The 25,225-nt window shown below is 43.8% G+C and overlaps 1 protein-coding gene across 1 annotated transcript in view; it reads left to right on the top strand.

The window, feature by feature from the left end:
* FNDC3A (fibronectin type III domain containing 3A) overlaps window positions 1-25,225 on the top strand; it is a 103,209-nt gene that overhangs the window by 36,559 nt on the left and 41,425 nt on the right. The window contains exons 5-11 of the mRNA XM_015414707.1: window positions 1,393-1,650; window positions 2,543-2,601; window positions 6,775-6,923; window positions 15,158-15,217; window positions 17,090-17,228; window positions 21,943-21,996; window positions 23,572-23,696. Of these exons, the coding sequence (XP_015270193.1) occupies window positions 1,393-1,650; window positions 2,543-2,601; window positions 6,775-6,923; window positions 15,158-15,217; window positions 17,090-17,228; window positions 21,943-21,996; window positions 23,572-23,696 (844 nt within the window). The remainder of the gene's footprint in view (window positions 1-1,392; window positions 1,651-2,542; window positions 2,602-6,774; window positions 6,924-15,157; window positions 15,218-17,089; window positions 17,229-21,942; window positions 21,997-23,571; window positions 23,697-25,225) is intronic.

Raw genomic sequence — 25,225 nt, forward strand, 5'->3', positions numbered from 1 at the left:
AGTCTCGATTTTTTAATATAGAACCTTCTGTAGATTGGATCCCATACTTTTAATAAAGCCGCTCTTAGCCAGTGCTGCTTAAAATATTTCTGTAATTAAAAATCTTTTGGTTTTGTAAAATGGGGATTGTTTGAAAAAGAAACATCCATCTGGGTAATATATTCATTTTTATTACTGCAATTCTTCCCATCATGGATAGTTGTAAATTTTTCCAACTGCCTAAGTCTTGTTTAGTTTTTTCCCATAGTACTTTGTAGTTGTCTTCAAAAAGAGAACTACACTTATTAGTGATTGTAATCCCCAGGTATTTTACCTTGTCAACTATTTGAAATCCAGTAATTTGATATAGCTTTTCTCTTTGTTTCACATCCATATTTTTTGTCAGAATCTTAGTTTTGTTGACATTTATTTTCAGTCCCGCTACTTGACCATACTCTTCAATCCTTTCTTTTAGCTTAACGGCTACTTCCTTCGGTTGTTCCATAATAAATGCAATATCGTCAGCAAAAGCTAATAGTTTGTATTCTTCTCCTTTCACTTTTAATCCAATAATCTCTTTATCCCTTCTTATTACATTGTTTAATACCTCTAAGGCTAGGATAAATATAAGAGGCGATAAAGGGCATCCTTGTCTAGTCCCCTTTTGAATCTTAAAACTATTTGTCAGTTCGACATTCACCATTACTCTTGCTCTTTGTTCATTATATATAGCTTGAATCATCTTAATAAAGTTTTCACCTGCTTCCACCATTCTCAATGTCTCTATGATGAATGGCCAAGTAACATTGTCAAATGCTTTCTCTGCATCCAAGAATACCAGAGCTAATTGCTTAACATGATGTATTTCGTAGTATTCAAGGATATTCATTAGGCATCTGAGGTTATTTCTCATCTGTCTGCATTCTTAACCACTACACCAAACTGGCTCTCAAGAGTTCTTATGAGGGAGAAAGACTTCAAACTTTGCTCAGTGAGGTGATAAAGTACATGCCAGTAACTACAGACAATCCTCCTTGTTTCCCTGGTGTCTACATTGTGTTCACAATCACCAGAGGAATCCTTAATTCACTAGCTACACACTTCTGCAGTTCAGTGCCTTAGGGACAACAGTGTACCTAAGATACTAATATTCCCATGCATCTGTTAAACATGCACACTGGGGAGAAAAAAAGTTAAGTGCATAGGTGCACATTTCTGCAGTTGAGGAGTCATCAGGAAAATACATACAGATCCTCAGCAGGGTTATCTAGTATGTTATGGGTGAAGTCTCTAACAAGATATATTTTCACTATTCCATTACAAAGTACACACTTTGGTGTAAATACAGAATGCATTCGCAAATGATTGCATGTTCTTTATCTTATTTTTATCTTATTTGGGGGTTTATTCTAGATACAGTATCAATCCATGGAAGGTCCACTTTTAGAGATGAGCGATCTAGTAAAGCACATGAAAGATTACAGAAAAAGGCGAAGGATCGGCAAGGTACACAGAACGATAAATTAAACAGTCCTTCCTCATCACCTCAGAAATGCCTTTCTCCCACCAATGGGTACAATGGATTTGCAGCAAGACAAGACGCAAGTGACATAAGTGTAAGATATGCAAGGAGTAACCATGCGGGGGAAAGAAAAGGCAACTCTGTAGAAGGTAAGCAAGAATCCACAATTAATAATGATTCCGTCTAGTCATGGGTTGGAGTACCTCAGGACATTAACTATTTGGAACAAAGCATTGATTAAAATTATATTTACCAGCTGCTTTATCCTGTAGTTTTAAGGAAAAGATATGTATAAATGAATGATGGGGAGGATGTTCAAAGCATGACTATGAGAAAGAGGAGTATTTTTTAAAAACTGAAATTTTCTTAATATTTTTATTAATATTATTAATATTAAAAATAGAATAGATTTGAGTAGAAGGTATCCTAATTAATGAATGCATTTACACAGAAGTCACCTCAGTAAAGGACAGCGATGGGACTTCTACTGGCACCCTTACATAATTCCCCATTCCTCATAATCACACACACCCCCGGGAGGCCAGGGAACTAGGATTTTCCGCCATCATAAGCATTGTATATATACTGTTTTTATCCATTGCTATTTATTGGATTGTTTTCATTGAAATGCATGAGGCAGGCAGGCAGGCAGGCAGGCAGGCAGGCAGGCAGGCAGGCAGGCAGGCAGGCAGGCAGGCAGGCAGGCAGGCAGGCAGGCAGGCAGGCAGGCAGGCAGGCAGGCAGGCAGGCAGGCAGGCAGGCAGGCAGGCAGGCAGGCAGGCAGGCAGGCAGACAGACAGACAGACAGACAGACAGATAAATTTACAACTTCCATTTTAAAAGAGCTCAGCAATTTAATAGAAAGAAAATTATACAAATACATAAAAATATGCATGCCCGTATTTTGCTGTTATTATCAAATACACCATCAATGACCACTTTTCAGTTTACTTACTGAGAGATTTTTAAAGCTACTCTATTGTGGAAGTACTGAATGTGCATCGCTTTCTTGGGGTGGGGGGGTTCTTCTTGTTTTTAAAGAAAAGGATGAAGAAAGGAAAGCATTTGAAGCTCTTCTTTCTAACGTCAGCAAGCCTACGGTAAGAATCTGATGCTTAACCTAAAGAGTTCTCAAAGATCTCGTTTTCAAGGACATTTGACTTTGTCTAGTCCAGTTAATGAATTATTGAGGGATGGCAGGGCCAGTTCAAGGTTTGGGGGGGGGGCAGGCAGAGAATCCTAAAGAATGTCTAGGGGGTCCTCTCTCCTCCTCTGGCTACCACCAGGATCCCTGCCTGTGCCTTCCTTCCAGCCCACCCACATCTCCTCAGGTTGGCTGTTTCTGGATTTCATTTTGTCTCCTTTTTTCCCCTCCTTTTTTATTGTGATTTTAAACTTTTATAAGCTGCCTTGTGGTCCCATTGTGTTCAAGGCGTAGGAAATGAATATCTTAAATATGTAACTGATATAAAATAGATTAATCCTTTCTTATGAGAACACTTTTATTTTGTTGAGAATATGTTAAAACAAAAGAAAGACATTAAACGCCACACACAAAAAAAAATAAGAGTCATAAACAGGCAGAAAGGGGATGCTAACATCTTTCTCCCCGAATTTATCCAATTGATCTTCCATTCCTTTTGACATTAAAAACACATCCTAAAACCTTCCAAACCATTTCACTAAGGGTGAGGGATCACTGACATCTTCCAGTATGAAGAAAGTGACATCTTAGCGGCCATTAACCGATTTAAACCCAATTCCAACTTTAGGATCCAATGGAAAAACATTGCCATCTCTTTAATCATCTTCAGAATTTCTTAGAGCAAGATCAAAAATAAGCAGAAAATCGGCTTGCTTCCTTTTGTACCTCCAGCAAACATCTAGAACTGTGTTACATACAAGACTCAGTTAAATGGCATTAACACTGTATTTTATAAGAGCTTTAACTGATACTACTTTATCTGCACTTTTTGTCCAAAGCCATAGCCCATTCATTTGACATCCCATACCTAAACGCCTTACCCGTTTCCCCCCCCTAAAAATTTCCTGGAGTATGCTTCAAATTTATCAGTAATTTTAATATATTGCCAATCAGACCTCTAATATTTATAGCCTCTATCAAGAACTGAAAAGAAATTTTGTCACTTGAAGCAATTTTCTTTCTATGTCAAATCAGCCACAATATTGGGAAAAATCAGAACGAGGATCTAAAATATCCCAGTCTGTCATCTACTTGAACATATGATAAAACCCTGTTTGCATTAACAACCTTCTCCAGCACATTCAAATCCATCCTATGCCAACTAAATATACTTTGCCCAGTATACCAAATATAGTAACAGTTCATTACAAATACATACCTAAAGACTAACAAAATACGTGGCAGCCAATGAGCTTTCATGAGTCACTGCTCACTTCTTCAGATAGTAGTCTGCTACAGACAGTCTAACATGGCTACTCGTTTTTATAAATACATGCTGGTCGGAACAGCCCGGGAGAAAGCACTTTTCAGTTTATACCAAACAGTCAATGAAAAAAATATTGATACGTTACATAGATTATCCCACCTTCTCAATATAATCAGATTAAGATACTCAGAACCTGTTTTAAAATCTCTTGGTCTCCTTTCACAATATTATCTAGCCAACTCCAATATTTTATAGCCACTAACCTACCTGCTTGATAATATAATGTGATATTTGGTGTAACCATTCCCCTACATATCTTTTGCATAGGTAGTTCTTTGGCAGAAACTCTTACAGCTTTTCCACCTTAAAGGGCATGCTCATTTTCCTTGCTGATGTGTCCCTGTTGTTGTTTTTTCGGTGTGTGTGTGTCTGTTCCACATGTGTTTTGCTCCCTCTAGGGGTGGATTTGATATTACATTGCTGTATGTCTGGTATAAAAACCTGCAGTTTAAAACTGGTTGGAAATCTGGGTGACAACTTCATCATATATCAAAAAGAGCCATTCTACTCAGGTTAACATGACCTAATATCAGCTATAAAAGTGAACATTCAACATGCTTAAGTGCTTTTTCCCCCACATCCAGAGAAAGTAATGCACATTGCCTGGTGGGTATGATTTCCCATAGTTAAAAATTACTTTATTTGTAATAGATGCCAATATTTTAAAGACCTGGTTTAATAAAAAAAATATGGGACAATTAAAATGGACATATGCTGACTATCTTTCCCTGTCTTGGGGACCATCAGTATATAGCTTCTATTTAGAGCAATCTTAAGAACACTTTCCTAAGAGTAAACCCCTACACCTAACTAGGATTATGGATTATTCCTCTTTAGGATTGCTCTCTGAAACAGTCTTTATAAAATTCTCCTTGGACTGATCTGGAGTTTTATTATACTTTAGATTCCTAATAATCCCTGTGATCTCTCTTGTTATATCTGTCTCTAAGCATGATGCCTAGACCATATAAGAAAATGTCATATAGCTAGAAAATCACTGACCTACTCTGCATAAGGTGAATCTGGTTGATAAATTTATTCTAAAATGTTTTACAGTGTTCTGAAATTTCTAGATCTGGGGAATCAGAATTCATGGGCCATAAGTCTAGCGAGGAGCTTAGATGGCACAAATTCAAAACTTTTGTAAAAGTTAATGATCTGCGTTTTTTACATCCTTTGAAATTCAGGTTTTTAAAAACAACATTCTGCTTTATCATGAATTAATGGATCTCTCATTTTTTTTACATTCCAGTTCTAAATTTTAACTTACTTTAACAACTGCTGTTCAAAAATATGCTTTTTTCCCTTAACTTCAGCTTTTTAACAATATGCCCCATATATATGCTTTACCTCCATGCCATTAATTAGATCTCTAGTCACTGTCAGATCTCTTCTAGCATTGTTTGGTTATGAAGCATCATATGACTCATTCTCCATTGCCTAAAGATCAAGATGGGTTAGTCTGTCTGTAGCAGTAAACAAAATTTGTGGCAGGGTAGGAGCTTTTGTGAGTCACTGCTCACTTCTTCAGATATCCGTGGCAAATTTTGTTAGTCCTTAAGGTGCTACTGGACTCTTGCTCTTTCCATGGCCTAAAATACATTTTATCACAAAACCGTCAAGTTATTCTTGGCACATGAACAGTAGGCACCCTTGGCTCGGTGCTGATGCTGACAAGCTGCATGAGCATCAGCACAGGAGAAACTAAGAAATAACTCGTGAGTAATGTGATACACTGAAAATATTTGCAGCAAGGTTTTTAAAAAATCATCATGGATCAACTAAGTCAAGAGGTAGATACGGGTCCGGCACATTAGAGACCAACAAGATCTTCGGGAGAGAGGCTTTTGAGAATAAAAACTCCCTTTGTATCTGACAGAGGGAGCCCTGACTCTCAAAAAGCTAATACCCTGAAACAGGGGTCATTTTGTAGAAAAAGAGCTAGGCGGACTCATTAGCATAACTCATTAGCATATGCCACACCCCCTGTCCTCCCCATAGCCGGCGGCGACCTCCAGTGGGCACCAGCAGGGAGCTCCAGGCCCCGCCCTCCCGCACCTCACCCGGGGGGATGGAATCCCCCCGCGTCCCCCCCCCAAATGACCCCTGCCCTGAAAATTTGTTGGCCTGTAAGGTGCCAATGGACTCAAATCTCGCTCTTCTACCGCACACCGGCATGGCTGTGCTCTGAAAACAACTAAGCGAAGACTATCAAATTGCTTAAGAAAAGTCTTTGGTATGTCCTTGAAAGCTTTATTGGGAAACAATGACCAGGAATCTCCAAACTTAAGGTTGCACTTGATCACTAATTGTAAACCATGTTTACCTGTTCACCTACGTGTTTTAGTATTGCAACTGATCTCCAGACAACAGCGATCAGTCCCCCCTGGAGAAAATGGCTGGTTTGGAGGGTGGACCCTGTGGCATTTTACCTGTTGAGGTCTCTCCGCTCCCCAAATCCTCTTGTCCCCAGGCTCTACCCCCCCCCCCCCGCCCAAATCTTCAGGTATTCCCCAACCCAGCTCTGGCAACTCTAAGTCAGTCTTATACCACTAGAGGGCTCTTTTTGCTTAGTTATCTTCCTTTGGTTGCAATTATGATTTCCTGGCTCTTAAACGATGTGCCAAATTCAGTAAGAGGAAACATCTTTAGCATGGTTTAACAAAGTAGGGTTCAGTTTGTACACTAAATATTGCGAAATTGTTGGGTAATTCTTCAGAAATGTTAGTATTTTATTAAATGTCAGTGTCTACTTGCTTTTTGCATGAAGCTTACAACTCTGGATCTGCTATTTTCCTGCAGGTCAAAGAAATTCAGGCAAGGAAGGCAGAGCTCACCTGGTCCCCTCCCTGCAGAATCATCGGGGGAGACAAAGACAAGTCGGAGGTTTATGCTTACGAAGTGCTGATTTCAAACTGTGGAGAAGACGGGAAATACACATCTGTTTATATGTAGGTATTCTCTCCATGAGGCCACTGCTGCCTTAAATTATTTTAATTTTTTTTAAAAACAAAACTTTGCCTGCAAGAGGAAACTGACTTTATTGCTCCGTATTTGAATTAAGATGAAGCAGTTTAAAAATAATTATTTATTGGTCTTGTTTAGGTCGTTGAAACGGTACCCCACATTTCCATATATCTGCTTAAGGAAACTTTAAAAAGAAAGAAAGAAAAATAGAAGAGGCACATTTAAGAACATATTTAAATTACACTTGTTGTGTACCACTGAACTAAGCGATATACCAGATAAAATTACCCTATAATACATCTAAGTTAGCACTCTTTAGTCTTTAGTCAGTTTATCTCTTGTTATACAAGAAGTATAACGAACTATGTGTTCCAAAAGTTATATTGATACCTTCAACACCTATTACTCTTGTAATACTCTCCACCAGATATGGAAATTTTGAATGTTGCTGTTTTATAAAGCTGTATTAATTTTTAAAAAATATTAATTAAAAGTTAATGAGTTAAAAAAGAGAACATATTTAAAACCTTATCTGAGCTCTATTTGGGATTGGCTCTCCAACAGTGTCATACAGGTCTCAATTGTTTTCAGGAAATGAACATAGGAACGTAATAGAAACACTGCTGGATCGTACCAGGGGTCCATCTAGTCCAGTAATCCTGTTACACACAGTGGCTAGCCAGTTAACCCGGAAAGGCCAAGAAACAAGACATAGAGGCCAAGGCCCTGATGCTTTTTCGTCCCACAGGTATTCAGGGATTGACGGCCTTTGGATGTGGCAGAAATTCTAAAAAGCAGAAGAAGTTCTAAATAACAAGAAGCCTGAGTGGTTCAGTCCTCTAATAAGCTTCCCAGGTCGCCCAACTACAGCAGGAGTCGTCCTAGGAATTTTCCCCAGCCCCCCACCAGCACTTCACAGGCTGGCAGGAGCACAACGGCCGGAAATGGGGGGGGTACTCCTACACCAGGCCAGCACATGACTTCACTTCTGACACCAACCAGAAATGATGGCATCACATCAGGGGCAATGCTCTAGGATTCACCCCAGGCCTGTAGCTACAGTGGGGCATCTCAGGGCTAGGCCCCCTGACTCCCCATCCAGCCCAGGGCCCCTCAGCGAAGGCAGGTGTGGGTAAGGAGCTGGGTGTTCCTTTAATTCAATTAGCCAGTGCCCCCTAAGAAACTTAAATGCCCCCTGACTTTAAAAATCCTGGCTACGGGCCTGATTCACCCTCAAATTCTATGATTTAACCATCATGTTTTGGGCAAATCCTAAAACCCCAATGTGATGACACTGAAAGTGATTATGCTCACTGTCACAGCACCATCACGTGTGTCCCTGCCAGTCTGCCCTCCAAGCTGAGTCAGTGTGAGCTAGCTCACAGTTTTTCAGTTTCCGGCCCAGTTTCTTTCTTAGCTCAGGAAGGGATGGATCCAGAGCAAACTATTTGACGCAGCAGCCAAATCGCTCGCTCACACAACCTTAATCCCAGTAGCTCGCAAAGTAGAATTTTTGTTCACAAGACTCCACAGCTTAGAGCAGAGGTTCCCAGACTTATTTGGCCTACCGCCCCTTTTTCAGGGGAAAAAAAAATAGCGCCCCCCTGGAAATCCACCTTCAAGAAGTGGACAAAAAGATGCAGTGACAAATTTGCACATAGTACAGAAAGATGTTGTTGTAAGTAAAGAAAGATGTTGTCGGCCTGAAGCCAGAGGCCAGCAGCTAGGGTTGCCAAGTGTATCTTCGCTGGGAGCGGGGGGCTCCCGGCCGGTGTCTTGTGTGCATGCGCGTGAGCGTCACTCGGAAGTGATGGGAGGACGCCAGGCACGCTGGGGGCGGGGCCATGGCCATACAAGGGGAAACCATAGAGTTTTCCCTTGGATGGCTGTGGCCCCACCCCCAGTGTGCCCGGCGTACCTGCGTCACTTCTGGGTGATGCGCACGTCGGGGCGGAGTTCTCCCCGGGGCCAGATCCGGCGGCGCCGAGGAACGGGCCTCTGGGGCGGGGGTTTCCCCGCACCCCCGGGGGGACTTGGGATCCCTACCAGCAGCATCCACCAGACAGCAGCCCAGCAGCAACACCAGTCTTACAAGGGTGCACATGCAGCTGTGATTGGCTCCACCTCCCTCCCTGATCACAGGGAAGACCAGGAGAAGGCAAGAAAAGGCTGCTTTAGATAGGTTCTGGACTCTTCCTTCTTTATGCTTCCACCGCCCCCTTATTTTTATTCAATACCCCCCCCAATTGCACCCAAGGCTCCTACCGGCCACCTGGATCGTTCCAGTGCCCCCCAGGGGGCAGTATTGCCCACTTTGGGAACCAGTGGCTTAGAGGGAGCATTGGCTGCCCCCCCCTGTTTCTCCCAGGGCTTTGCCATCTGCAGCTGGTGACCCTATAACCACACCCTCATCTCATAAATTATTGTATGTTCCTATCACTCTTTAGATAGTTTTAAAAGGATTTCTAATTCTTTTCAACACAGTAATGCTAAGAATAGCTCAGAAATTCCACTAGCATATAGTGTCTGTCAGAATATATTAGCAGAGTGCTCAAGGTACACGAGCAGCAGAACTACCTGATGTGAGTGCATGCTGCTGAGGAATTACACATAGAGACTTTAAATCTTAGCAAACTAATATGTGTCCTGTATTGTAAGGAACTCCGTTCTAGACAGTATAGGATTCTAGGATGGATGGAGATGCAGGAAGCGTGTCCTGCTCTTACAGTTGCAAGATGGAGGGGGGGGGAGAGAGAGGGAGGGAGGGAGGGAGGGAGGAGGAGGAGGAGGAGAAGAAGAAAGAGAGGGGGGGGGGGATCGGCTGGAAGGAATATTCCCTGAAAATAGCAATCTACACATCAAAGGGATGGCATCAGAGCAGTAGAAAAGAAGGATGTTCAGGGGCCTGACCAGTGTTCCCTCTAAGCTGAGTTAGTGTGAGCTAGCTCACAGTTTTTTTAACCTCCAGCTCACACATTTCTGTCTCAGCTCAGGAAGGATGGCTCCAGAGCAAACTACGTTATGCAGCAGCCAAATCACTCGCTCACAGCTTTAACGCCAGTAGCTCACAAAGCAGAATTTTCGCTCACAAGACTCCACAGCTTAGAGGGAGCATTGGGCCTGACCTATGTACCTCTCTGACTTTCTATAGTCTCCTTCTGAAGTCTGATTCTAGGAGACAGTGTAAAGTCTTTCACTTCCAACATTTCTGTTTTATCAACGAGGAAGGCAAGCTGGTCTGTGGTCTTCTCAGTGTTCCATTCATCAATATTATATCTCTCAAATGAATATAGCGCCTGCAGTGCAGTGACGTAACCCAGAAGTGGCGTGATCACGTCACCAACATCGAGGAGTGGTGCTCTAGTTTTTGGGCAAAACTGTATGGTTTGTAGCCAATTTCACCATAGAGTTCTGCCCAAAAACTAGAACGCTGCCGCGTGACATCAGCAACATGATGATGTCACTTCCGGGTAAGGTCACCACGTTGACTTTTGGGCCAGTTGGGGGTGAGATTTTCTGGCCAGCGGCAGGGAAGCACCCTGCAAAAGCAGGGGTTCCCTCGCCCCTGGCAAGGGTCTGGGAACCCTAAATGAACAGTAAAAAGGCCAGTAGTTGTTTGGAGTAACATATGAACTAGCTCTGGAGATAATGGGGTAATGGACAGCCTAGAACAATGGTCCTCAGACTGATGGCATCTGGTCCTTAGTCAGACATCATCCCTGATTGAAAAGACCTCGTACCTCCGGGCTGCTTCAAGATGTTTTGTCTCCCTAAGGAAGTACAGTTTTACACGTACATATTTGGTCAGTTTCTGAACAGAACAACACATAAGAAATACCCTACAGTTTCCTGAAATATAATTTAAAAAAATTTCCTTCATATTAAATAAGTAGTATTGGATCATTGAAAGGGATCCTAGCTCGGTGGCAGAATGCATTTTAATGAGTGTTACAACCGCCCGCCTTTGTGAATAAAAAGGAGTTTTCTTGCATCTCAAAGATTAGCAGATTTACTATAGCACTGATAATTGTTGAATAAAGAATTGCATGCTGAATTAGAGCTCGACAAAAGGCATAATTTATTAACCAGCGCTTCGACAGCTGTCGTGAATGGTCTCTGTGCTTATCTTGTACTTTGGAGTTTGGTACGGAAATGTCACCAACTATACTTGCATTTCTTGGTTTTTTATCTTCCTGCTCACGTTTTTTCTCTTCTATAGCCACATGTGTGGCCATATAAACCTAATAAAATAAGATTCTACCCATGAAGTTTATGTTATAATAAATCTGTGGCATAAGACTCCATTTTGGTTGTCCTGCAACAGACCAACACAGACACAACTTTGAATTATGTCCCAACTTGGATTTAGCATTGAATCTTTTGGGGAGACCAGTTCATGGCGGGACAGGGTGGGGTTGGGGGGTGGAACCTGTGAATTCATTTAAAATAATTTATTTGATACCAGGGGTTTGTGGAGGTAGTGGTTGTATGCTACCGTAATATATTTGATCAACTATTATGTGGGAGGTGGGCCACTATAATCTTCATGGCTTCAAATCAAAGTGAAATATACCACTTGGGAAAGACAACTTTTTGTGCAACAGTTGTCTTTATCTTTAGTCCTAGATTCCTGTATAGCACAAAAGGCAGGGGGAATCGAGGGACACCTGGAGGATAAACACACAGGAGGAATCCAGAACTGGTCAGACAGTGTGTGTGTGTGGGGGGGGAGCAGTCTCTTATTGCTGGTGTTCCCAGCCAGTTTGGTGTAGTGGTTAAGTGTGCGGACTCTAATCTGGGAGAACCGGGTTTGATCCCCCACTCCTCCACTTGCACTTGGCTGGATGACCTTGGCCAAGCCATAACTCTGGCACAGCTGTCCTTGAAAAAGAGCAGTTTCTGTCAAGAGCTCTCTCAGCCCCACCCACCTCACAGGGTGTCCATTGTGGGGAGGGGAAGGGAAAGGAGATTGTAAGCCACTCTGAGACAACTTTGGGTAGTGAAGGGCGGGGTATAAATCCAATCTCTTCTTCCCCTTGTTAATGCTGCACCGCTTCATGAGAATGTCTCCCAGTATAATAACATTATCTGCCTTAGTCCCCTCCCTCATTTCCTTCTCCATCTCAAGAGCAGCCTCAAGGGTTTGATCAGGTGGGCGATAGTACACCCCTACTTTTATGTAACTCTTAGGACCCAGTATTTCTACCCCTATTGCTTCTGTTGGGGAGTTAATTCCCCTGATGTTTTCTAACTTATTTGATCAGGTTCAGCTTGTCCCAGAAAGTTCCCCAGTGCCTAACAAATTTAAACCCTTCCTCCCTGCGCCACTTTCTCATCCGTGCATTGTAACCCCTGATCTGTGCCTGTCTAGCTGGTCCTGCTCCTGGAACCGACAGCACTTCTGAAAATGCTACCTGTGAGGTCCTGGCCTTTAACTTTCTGCCGCGTCACCTAATTTTTTCCTCCAGGACCACACAACTACATTTCCCAATGTCATTAATGCCAACATTCACCGTGACTGCTGACTCTTCCCCAGCACTATCTATTAACCTATCTAGACAGCGTGTGACGTCTGCAACCTTCAAACCAGGCAGTCCAGTCACCATGAGGTCAAAACGCCTGTCACAGACCCCACTCTCTGTATTCCTGATGTTGTTTTTTTTTTTTTGAGTCAGTCACGTTGCCAGTGCAAATGTTGCTCAAATTTACACAGGAAACAGAGTTTCCACACAAGTGGTACAGGGTAATCTGGTTTTTCACCACTGTTAGCTGTGGTTTCCTGTTCCTGCTAGATGAGGATTCCACCCCCTCCCCATCTGTTGTCATATCACCACCATAATGATTCTCCATCCAGGTTTTTTGGATTTTGTTGTTATCAGTAGCACTGCTTAATAACAAGAGGACACTTAGATCCTTTGTAATACTAATTGCTGAAAGGTACTGTGTTACCATGTGTGCTTTAAATGTATTATTTATTTTTTATGCTGATGCTGTATTGTCTGTAAAAATGTCTTTGCATTTGTGCTTGTGGAATATGGGAATTGCTGTGTCTTAGATTTGCCTTCCTGCTGCACCTGAAAGCTGCTGTGTGCAGGGCTTGTGTTGTATATGCTAATGGACACGTGCATACCCAAAGCTTTCCCGAAATGCTTGAGGACAAAGAAGACCATCGCCATTAAGCTCAGCTTTGGAGACTTGGAAAAACAACAGCTTTCCACCACTGCAGGTCTCCTGGAATAGCCCGTAACCCCATCTATCTGGTTCTGCATCACAAGAACAACATCCTGTTATTGCCTTCTTGGATCAAGCCATCGATCTGCAAGTCAAAGGTTGCTATGGGAATGCAACTTTGACACCTTGCCACATGGCTCCCCTTTGAAGGTAGGCTTAGAATTTGAATATCGCCCCACTCCCCTCTAGGTGAACCGTCACAACCCGTCAACCTATAGGGTAGAGAAGGGGACGGATTTTAGGTGTAGATTGGCCTTATGCCAACCCCCAAAACTAAGGTTTTAAAAAGAGAAACGCAGTCTTTGTTTCTCTGGAGAAGCTGACCCCTACCTTCACTTGGTGATTCTAAGAGAGTTCTCTGGAGTCGCGACCAGAGAGCCCACACGTGTTTTAGCTGGTCTATTCCGTGTGTTTATAGGGTCCCTAAAGTCTGTACTTTAGTTTCCCCTTGTGCTGCTGAGAGAAGAATTCCTCCTGACTGGAAGTCAGATAAGTATAAGCGCAACCCTTCTGTGTGTTACCTCATTGTCTGTTGATTTATTATATTTATTACTATTTGTTTCCATACCTACTGTAAACTAAGAGGAAACTTGATTGAGTCTGTGAGTGTATCAGTTTTTGGTGTGCTTGAGAAATATCTAGTAAAGGCAACATTTATTCATTAAACCTAGTGTGTTGTCTCGATTCCTGGGAAATAGGAGCGTTCACTTCTGAATCTGCCCTCTGTATACACGGATAATTACTCACGCAAGCCCACTGCCATACAGAAGACAGAGTTGGGCCACGGAACCAGATCCTTAGAAGGAGTTCCGGTAACAACTGGGTGTTCCATTGTGGTCATCTACATTGAAAAGACTAGAAAAGAGCAAGAGTCCAGTAGCCCCTTAAAGACTAACAAAATATGTGGCAGGGTACAGGCTTTCGTGAGTCACGGCTCCCTTCTTCAGACCACTTCTTCACTGCTCACTTCTTCATACAGTTCTGAAGAAGTGAGCAGTGACTCACAAAAGCTCCTACCCTGCCAAGTATTTTGTTAGTCTTTAAGGGGCTACTGGACTTGCTCTTTTCTACTGCTACAGACAGACTAACACAGCTTCCTGTCTTATTGAAAAGACTAATGAGCTTCCTACTGCTTGGCAGAGGTCGATTCGGGGGGGATCGCGGGGGATCACAGTCCCACCGGGTGAGGTGCTGGGGGCGGGGCACACGACGAAGCCCCGCCCCCTGCTTCCGGCTGCCCCGCTTCTGGCCTCATTCAGCCAGGAGGAGGCAGGAGAAGAGGGAGGGTAAGTTGCTTCCTCCCCACCTCTCCCCACCCCTGCCTGCCTGGGGCCAGGGAGGGCCTTGGCAGGACTTCCTCACACTCCCGCCAGCCTTGCTGGTCCACCGCCGGGCCCCTGATATCAGGGGGTGTGGCATATGCTAATGAGTTATGCTAATGAGTTCCCCTAGCTCTTTTTCTACGAAACGACCCCTGCTGCTTGGGGATAGGGAGAGAGTGCTTCAGGAACTTTCCAGATGCCAATTGAGACCACAGAGAAAATCACTAGCCACTTGTATTGTCACTACATTAGGTAGTAGCAGCACAATTACTTTGCCCCTGATTGATTGTTTTATTAAAAAACAAATCAATTCTGTTGGGGTCAGCAATGGCACCCAGACAGTTCACTGTGGCAGTGCAGAAGAAGAGGGCAAAGAGGGGTGAGTGAAAGCCAAGCTGGTGTAAATAATAAGCTGTATCTTTGTTTCTTTTCTACTGTCTGGTGCAGAATACCAGAGATAAAACTTTATGGCAATTGTACAGCTGCAGTTGAATTAAGGAGAGAACTGTTTTTATTATACGAATGCAAAAGAGGCAATAAACATAATTTTTTGAAAAGAAAAATATGCCCTGCTTATGAAACTTATTGCAGCAGTTATATCAACACTGCAGTTTTCCTTGTGCGTGTGTCTGCACCTATTAAACCGAACTGTCATTTCTTTTCAGAGGTGAAAAAACGTATTTCATGATAAATGATCTTACACCAGCAACAGATTATCACGCAAGGTAAATAACTGTTACCTGTCCGTGAAATGCATGCACTGAAGATCTCTGTTTAATGCCGGATGGATAAAAGCGGTCAGATGTGATTTCAAAGGCATTATGATTTGCAGTAGTCTTCTTCCTTATGCAAAACACAATAATTTTGTTCCGTTAATATTGCCATAGTTAACATTTATGTTAGAAGAAGCAGTTAGCATTTATGTAGAAGAAGCAGGAAGAAATCTTGGATTTCTAGGCAACTTCTAATAAACTTCTAATAACATTCCTTCTGCATAGATTCTATTGCTGTTCTTGGCCTTCCACTGGGCAAAATGGAGGGTGAGGATGCCATAATGGACAGCCCTGGAAGCACCTGTTAACTGCTCTTGCATCCCTTCCACGTTATTCACATGCAATTAGTGCAATCTGAGTGAAAAATCACCCCAAGACATGCCAGTCATTCTAGGATGTTTCCCTGGCATAACTAACGTGGCATTATTTATTTATTTATTTAATTTTATTTATACCCCGCCCTCCCCGCGTACGGGCTCAGGGCGGCTTACAACCATATGGCACATAGTGCAATAAAATACAATAAAACAGTTTAAAACAATTTATACATGGGCCACGCCCAAGGATCCCGCGTGACTAAAACCCTCTCTCCATATTGCACATACCCTTTCCATATCAGGGGAGGTTACTGTGGCCCCCTGATGTTATTTGCCACTTGACCTCCGGCGGTGCTGAAAACGGTCCCCATTGGTGGTGGTGGTAGCGGCGGCGGCTCCTATTCAAAAGCCTGGCGGAAGAGCTCCGTCTTTCAGGCCCTGCGGAACTGCAACAGGTCCCGCAGGGCCCTGATCTCCTCTGGGAGCTCATTCCACCAGATAGGAGCCGCCACCAAAAAGGACCTGGCCCTAGTGGCTGCAAGCCTGGCCTCTTTCGGGCCCGGGATTGCAAGGCGATGTAGCGACCCCGACCGAAGTGCTCTTTGGGATCTATGTGGGGCAAGGCAGTCCCTCAGGTATGCTGGACCCTGGCCATGTAGGGCTTTAAAGGTAAGCACCAGCACTTTGAAGCGAATCCGGTATGCTATAGGCAGCCAGTGCAGCGCTTTGAGCACAGGCTGGATGTGATCCCATTTCGAGACGCCAGCAACCAGCCTGGCCGCCGCATTCTGCACTAGCTGCAGCCTCCGAATCAGCGACAAAGGCAGCCCCATGTAGAGAGCGTTGCAGTAGTCTAGCCTTGAGGTGACCGTCGCATGGATCACTGTGGCTAGGTCTTCGCGGCTGAGAAAGGGGACCAACTGCCGCACCAGCCGAAGATGGTAAAAGGCCGCTTTGGCAGTGGCTGCTACCTGGGCCTCCATCGATAAGGTGGAGTCCAGGAGCACTCCCAAACTCCTAACCTCCGAAGCTGGCACCAACGGCGCCCCATCGAAGGCCGGGAGCGGGAGCCCCAGTCCCCTCCCGTTCCGGCCCAGACACAGGACCTCCGTCTTCGCCGGGTTCAGCTTCAACCGGCTCAGCCTGAGCCATCCAGATACGGCCTGCAATGCCCGGTGCAGATCTTCTGGATCAGAGTCCGACTGGCCGCCCATCATCAGATAGAGCTGGGTGTCATCGGCATATTGATGACACCCAAGCCCATGTGTAACAGCATATCATTGTTCTAGAATATTGTATTTTAGCTTGATGTAATATTCTTCCTCAGTATTATGATTTCCTACAAGAAATTTAGTTTCCTGTTTTATGTTTTATTTCAGGAAATAGAGGAAATCAAAAACAGGACAGAACGTCCCAGTTTCCCTTGGTTTTTAAAATAAAGTTTATATGCAATGTGTGATTAGGTGTTGTTTTTTAAAAAATAAGAGAACTATTTTTGCTGCCCTAGAGTTCTAGCACAATGCAACTCCATAAAAGGAACTCCATCTGAAGCAGAAAGTTTTACAACAATGAGCTGTGAACCCGATACTCCAGATACACCAAAGATAATTCATCGGACCAAAAATTCTCTTACTTTAGAGTGGAAGGTAAGCATTTTTAAAAAAACTATTTTAAGGGCTTTTCTCCAGTCTCATTTTCTTTGCTTCCAAGTTCCTGTTGTTTCTGGGGTTTCCCCCCCCTTTTTTGGACATGTTTTGCTCCCTCTAGTGATCAATTTGATATTATATTGGGTTTTGTCCAGTATAAAAACCTGCAGTTTAAATCTGCAGGGAGATATGCTGGACATAAACCAATGTAATCAGGGCTTTTTTGCAGACAAAGCCCAGCAGGAACTCATTAGCATATTAGACCACACCCCTGACAGAATGGCTCATTAGCATATTAGGCCACACCCCTTGCCTTCCCTTGGCTTGCCCAGGCAAGCCAGCTCTTGGACAGGCTGGGGAAGGAACGGTGAGGCATTTAAATGCCTCCCCGATCCTTCCAGGGCCCCCACTGGCCCGCCTGCCTTGAAGTCGTGGGTGGGGGGTCGCTCACCAGGCCTTCCCTCTGTAGCCAAGCACACAGAGGTTTTGGCTCTAGTGGGCATGGCCAACTCTGAAGCCAGCCGGAACTCCGTTCCTGTGCGTTCCTGGCCAAAAATAGCCCTGAATATAATACGGAATTGTCCATGAGATAGAGCAAAACGCGTGTGAAACAGGAACCCCACAAAGCAATAAGAACTTAGAAGCAAGGGAAGCTACAAAAAGAGCCCTGGAATGAGAATGCAGAAATGCCCAATGAGTAGGTTTATAATTGTATCTTTCCCCTGTGCTTTAAATACAGTCTTCAGCTAAGCTAACGGCTTGCTCTAATGTGGTACCCTATGTTAAATTTATGGGTGTGCTTCAGGCACAAATGTGAAACTGTTTTATTTTATCAATGGCTGCCTGTGAAAGCAAGATTCACCTTGCAGATGACCACTCATATCCTGGTTTGCTTCAACAAGTGCTGGTTTTGTTGTATTTGCTCTGTAGCCAGGGAGGGTAGGGGCTAGGGAACAAACCAGGACATTGCCACATCACACCAAGCCATAGTTAAGACCAACCATGGCTAACAAACCAACTCCAAACCATGGTTTTATTATGCTGGTTGGATGGACTCTAACTAAACACAGTGGAGCCTTCCACATTCAGACTAAACCACAGTTAATGGTTTTGTGTGATGTCTCAGCTGAGCTGTTATAATATTTTAGAAGATAACTTTCAATCAGGGCTCTTTTTGTAGAAAAAGCCCAGCAGGAACTCATTAACATAATAGGCCACACCCAACACCAGAAACTCATTAGCATATTAGGCCGCACCCCTGCCAGCACAGCTCATTAGCACATTATGCTGCACCCCCATGTTACCAGAAGTGTGGTTACCCAGCCACACCCACCTTTTGCTTGTTATTCTGTTTACCTTGTTTGTTGTCAAAACCCAGGGCCTTTTTTTGTAGCAGGAACTCCTTTGCATGTTAGGCCGCACACCTCTAATGAAGCCAATCCTAATGGATTTCTGCTGTTGGGTGTGGCCTATTATGCTAATGAGCTCCTGCTGGGCATGGCCAACTTGGGAGCCAGCCGGAACTCCGTTCCTGTGCGTTCCTGCCCAAAAATAACCCTGACTTTCATTTAAAATCGACCGTTCACTGATTCTTCTGGACATTTCTTAAAAACGTGAACCCAGATGGACTCTGGATACAAGTGAATTCTCGCTCCCTTATAGACTCAGTGACCAGCCTGGGGCAATGATGCAGGGTGCTGCTTTTGTCTTGGCGCTCTACAACATGGGATGCCATCCCCTACAACAAGGAATGCCATCCTCCAGGTGGGACCTGGGGATCCACTGGAATGACATATCACCTCCAGACTAGAGAGATCAGTTCCCCAGGAGAAAACGGATGCTTTGGAGGGTGGACTGTATGACATTGTACCCCACTGAGGTCCCTGTCCTCCCTAGCCTCCCACCCCCAAAACTCCAGGAATTTCCCAACCTAGGTCTGGTAACCCTACTCCCCTATCCCCCACCAATGGCCAGGGGCTACCTGGCAACCCTGCCTACAACACCGTAATTGCAGGATCAGTATTGAGGACCAAATGTGTACCTAAAAAATTTAAAGGCAGTAACATGTCTACGTGGCCGTTAATATTCCAGTTATTTGTACTAACATGTAAGAATTCCTACATTGTAAATGATATTTTAAATTTCACTTTGTCTACTTGCAGAAGAGTCTGTCAAAGTCTCAGTTGTCAAAATGTAACATTTTATTAATATCGGTAGCCCTGCCTATTGTTTATAATATAGCAATTGCTAAAGAGTTAATATACCCCTGCCAAATCAACTTGTTATTTTGCAAAATAACGTATTTTATGCTTCCTTTGAATAAACCCTGGGCTATACATTCCATTTTTACAGGACGAGGCAATTCTGGGAAGAAGTCACATCTGAGAGGCAAACAAAGGCCTTGTTCACATGACCACTTTTGACTTGGAAAACTCACCATGAGGTGATTTTTTCCCTGCAATTTGGGTGTAGTGAAGCAATCTTGTGAATTCACCACATGATGAGATTTCAGCTTAGCCACATCTTAGAGGTAAGGACACTATGTCCTGGAGAAACCGTGCCCTGGGGTGATGCTCCACCACGTGACAAGATCGCAAATTTACCAAATCCTGATGAATTTGGCGATTTGCATTCTCACTATGTGGCAGAGCATTCACAAGACCAATTCACTGTGCCAGAATTGTGAGGTAAAGCCACCTTGAGGTGACTTCCTCACATCAAAATGGTTGTGTGAATATCGGGATGAAGAGTTTGCTGAGGTTGCCTTTTTTATTGATTCCTTAAAATGTCTGGTCCTAATGAGTTCTGCAGTTTGGGTTTTACTGTCTGAAAGTGGATAAAAGCAGGCCCGTAGCTGCAGTGGGGCCTCTCGGGGCCTGACCCCCTGACTTACCACCAGGGCCCCATGACTTCCCATAAGAACATAAGAGAAGCCAATGTTGGATCAGGCCAATGGCCCATCCAGTCCAACACTCTGTCACCCATCTAGCCCAGGCTCCCCTGACTTCCAATTTTTAATTTTATTTATGGCACTCACTTGGGGGGGGGTGCGGGGGGTGCCCTCTGACCTGTTTAAAGGCCTCCTCGAATTAAAAATTCCTGGCTCCGGGCTGGATAAAAGTATTTGCTTTATGTTTTTCTCAGGGGAAACTGGGAGAATTTGAACCATAAAAGGATAATTAAGTTTAAATGCACGGTGCTCAGGTAAATAAAACGATGGAATGCCATAACTTGGAAGAATTTTCCCCAGGGGTCATTTCGTAGAAAAAGAGGTGCAGGATCTCATTAGCATAACTCACTAGCATAACTTATTTGCATATGCCACACCCCCTGACATCACCGGAAGTGTGTCAGAAGGCAACACCCACCGCTCAGGCTCCACTGGACTGTTTTGGATTGCTAGCTATTGGAGGGCGGGAGGAACGTGCAGATCTGTCCTTGCAGAGGAGGGAGAGCTTGTACCTGAATAAAACTGGGTCTTAAAGGTGCCACTGAACTGTTTTGGACCGGGGGGAGCTCTGCAACTTACCTGGCTGCTTCTTGCTCTGAGGGCTGCTGGGAGCAGGGGGTGGGGCTTGTTGCATGTGCTCCACTCCTGTGTGCTCCTGCAGGAAATGACTCCTGCTTTTTCCTATTACTTATTAGGCCATTAACTATTTAACTGGCAATATTACATTTCTGTTGGCTTCAAACTACACAGCTGAATTGCTCTGTAGTGTCAGTACAACATAGGATTTGTTTATTTATTTACTTCATTTATCATCCATCTTCCTCATTAAAATTCAAAGGTGGATTACAGATTCCAAACAGAGTTGAATCTAATGGTGCTGTTCCATATGCTAGCAGCAGTCATGCTGGTGTAAAGGCGTTTTCATTGGTGGAGGAGAGGGGGTGATTTCTAGTGAATCTACCAATTCCCACCTCCCATTGCAGAGGTTAGGCTTGCGAGGCCCCCAGCGATGTTGGTTATGCGGCTACCTCACTTCCAGGGGGAAAAAATGGAAGTGACATAGGGTAGCTCTAGGAATCACCAAAAACTTTATGGTTTTACCATAGACCAGAGGTCATTTCGGGGGGGATCGCGGGGAATTGCAGTTCCCCGGGTGAGGTACGGAGGCGGGGCAAATGATGAAGCCCCGCCCCCTTCTTCGGGCCGCCCCGCTTCCGGCCCTCATTCAGCCAGGAGGAGGCAGGAGAAGAGGGAGGGTAAGTTGCTTCCTCCCTGCCTCTCCCCACCCCTGCCTGCCTGGGGCCAGGGAGGGCCTTTGTGGGGTTTCCTTGCACTCCCGCCGGCCTTGCAGGTCCACTGCCGGGCCCCTCATGGGGCTCGGCAGTGGAGCTGCAAGGCCGCCGGTGGTGGCTGGGACCGTTGGGGGCGGGGTGTGTGGCCTTATGACACACTTCCGGTGATGTCAGGGGGTGTGGCATATGCTAATGAGTTATGCTAAAGAGTTCCCCTAGCTCTTTTTCTACGAAACGACCCCTGCCATAGACTAATATATGAGCCCATACTAAGGACTGGATAGATTGTAGAAGGTGTACTATTGCTAAAACAAAGCCATTCTTGGGACAGCTGAAGGATGGGAGACTGCTTAGTCGTCCCTTGTAATGTGCTTTGAACGTCTCCAAGGGAGAGCTGGGTATGTGAAAATAAATTTAAGGGCAACACCCTGAATGCTCTGCTAGTGATCATTCTCTCCTTTTTTTGTTGCAGGCACCTTGTGACAATGGTTCTAAAATAAACAATTATCTTTTAGAATGGGACCAGGTAAGCACACTTAAAATATTTGGTAAAGAACCATGTCTTTGCAAATGGCAACATATAGTTTTAAGTTTTTTTGCCAGCAAACATGAATTTTTTTCTAGTTATATCAAAAGTATTAACATGTCTCTGCATTTTGCTACATTATCTGAATATTATTTGTTGATGTCATTATGCTTGCATTACAATGTTGCTGGGAGGAAAAGGACCTATGGAATCTATTTGAAAGTGGGACCACATACCCTCTAGTCTCAGATGCTGGAAGGGCGCTTTTGCACCAGTTTGGTTGGCACTGACCATGGCACAGGAGAGACAGTTGCCTACCCACTGTTCTAAGTCATGGCATATACCTGACCACCAACCTGTGTTTTTGACGCTATCTAACAGAACTCTTTTCCTCGGTGACCCTGCTAGTGTACAAACTGTATGAGGTCACCTCTAACCTCAAGGGTTATAATCCAACTAGAAATAAGGCCCGTTGTGGAAATAAATACAACGGGATCTAGAAAGAGGCTCTGGGAGAGTGCTCTGGCTTTGGGCAAACAGTGTCAGTCTGCTTTTAAAACATGAATCTGGGACCTGCACACCACCAGAATACAGCAGATTCCATATGCAACTGACATTCCAACTGCCTTGCGGGGGGGGGGGGAGTTTGAGGTGTGGAATGGAGTGAAGTCCAATCAGCTTCCATATGCAAAAGACCAGGTTGTCGCAGCAGTTGTGGTGTGGGCGGGACCCGGGCTATGCCTTCTGATTGGTGGCGATACATGCTGAGGAGCAGTGCCATCAGCCATACACTAAGGGAGTGCATTTTAGAATTAGAACTTTGGCACCCACTATTCAATTATATATAAGGAGAGATGGGGGTTCTGGGCCATGACTGACAGCTCCGAAGATTCCGTCTTTTTCCTAGCCATGTATGCATCTGGATTTTCACCTGGAGACTGGCACTCCATGATGTACAGGATGTCTGCGGTTTGGCCAGGCCAAACCAGCTGCACTATTTCCCTCATCCACTCAATCATGTCAAGGGAATTGAGGTCCCTAACTGCTATGCCCATCTCGACGGCTGGGGCATCCATGCCAAATGTGCAAAGCCTTGCTACTTGGGAGTTGCCAGGAGGTGGGAAAGAGGAGATAGTGGGGGAAGGGGATACAGGGGAAAATGAAGAACCCAACATGTCATTCTGGGTTCCTCACTGTGTAACTGGGCCCAGCCCAGTGGCCGGCACTGAACAACTGGGGATAGCATAGCAGTTGGCACTGGGCAACTGGTTTTTCTGAGTTGAGGCTGCCAGCGGGAGGGAAGGAAGGAAAGCTGAAGACCAGGGGGGGGGCAGGTAAAGGTAGGTGGAAAGGAGAGAAGGAGCAGGTAATATGGAGAGACTATGGGAGCTTTAAAGGAAGAAACAAAGAAAATAATGGGGGAGGGGGAAATGAGATGCCGCCTTCAAGTCCATGCTAGTTCCCCACTTTTATTACTCTATTCCATTGGGCCTCTCCAGCTTATAGTGAGGTGATATTCATTTCTAAAACTTATGTAATAATTTCTTAGGAAGGTTGTACTGTAATTCCTTTTAGGGAAATGGAAACAGAGAGTTTGAGCAGTGTTATTATGGTCAGCAGAAGCAGTACAAGATCACGAAGCTGTCCCCAGCAATGGGATTCACATTTAGGCTAGCAGCCAAGAATGATATGGGCATGAGGTCAGTATTGTTCGTAAATACATATTCTGTAATACACATTTTTAAACGAGAACATAACAATATACATTTGTAATAAAGCAAAATGATATGTTTACTTGTGGAGAAAAAGATCTGTTTCAACACTGAAATATGGAAAGTTTCATTAAGGGAAATATTCCACATTTTGCATGGCTGCTATAATTCTGCCAAGATTTTTATTACAATTGAATGTGTGGTTTATTCTGAGATAATTAAAACGTACAGGGAGAAAAATCAATCCAGCCTTATTTAACTTCAGTGTGTTTAAATATGATAAATAATGTATTTGTCTTCTGCTTCAAGTGGAAGAGCATATCCAATTATTCTATGAATTTTTTTCAGTGAATATGTCAATTTTGGCAATATTTAGGATTTTAATCAGCTGCTCCTGGAAACTCAGGGTTTCTCCAATATCAAACTAGTACTGCCTTTGTAACCACTATAAGATATAGAATGAGCAACTTGACAGTACAGGACATATTCTCATTTATATTCAACAGTGTCAACTAATCACTGTTATCCATCCCCTGTATGGTAAATAATGGTTAATATTTTAAAGTTTTGAGTCTGAATAGATGGATATCACTATCACAGATGGGGGGGAAATCAGCCTTTTCAGCAAAACACTTCTGTTAGCAGAGGATATTTGTCCAGAGATAGATCTCAATAATATTTTATAGTAGGTTTCTCATAACAATAATTGAACTCTAGGTTCGCTTAACATACAATTCCTTACTTCAAAGTACTGAAATCAAAATGGATTCTACCTCTAAGACTTTAATCTGTTTTCCTCCTAAGTAACAAAGGAACTGTCTATTATCAGATCCATACATTTTGAGTTGTAGGTTTCCCCGTAAGAAAAATACCGAGGATGCTGCCTGGATTAAATGCTTGCTGTATTTGCGTATTTATTTGCAAAATCTATATTCCACTTTTCTGCCCTTACTCGGGCTACCAAAGTGGCTAACAATTTAAAAACATACATGATATAATCACATTTTAAAACCATTAAAATCAATTCCCCAGCACAGGAATCATTGCGAGACTGCCAAACAACTGCTTATTATTGGAGCAAAAGGGGAATTGTCAGGCTTATTTTTAAAAATAAATTAAATTATGTTTATTAAATAAAGACCTTAATTTATCCCATTTTTAAATAATGGACTGGGAATATAATAATGGACTGGGGATACAATTGAACTATTTATTTATTTATTATTTTATTTGTATCCCGCCCTCCCTGCCAAGGCAGGCTCAGGGCGGCTTACAGAATACTACCTAGGGTTCTCATTCCCTAGGCAGGGGTGGGGGATCCCCTATTTTGGGGGGCTTCTGCCCACAGCCAGCCAGCCGGCCAATGGTAAAGACCCCGCCCCAAACAGTGATGTTGCTGATGCGATGACATCACCTGGAAATGATGTCATCATGTCAGGGACTGTAATGATTCCTTGTTTTACTGTGTGTGTGTTCCTTTAAATGTTTGGTTGGAGTGCAGTGTTAGTAGAGTAGAG

The sequence above is a fragment of the Gekko japonicus genome, unplaced genomic scaffold (genome assembly GCF_001447785.1).
Source record: "Gekko japonicus isolate JY-2015 unplaced genomic scaffold, Gekko_japonicus_V1.1 scaffold1311, whole genome shotgun sequence".
NCBI classification, from domain to species: domain Eukaryota; kingdom Metazoa; phylum Chordata; class Lepidosauria; order Squamata; family Gekkonidae; genus Gekko; species Gekko japonicus.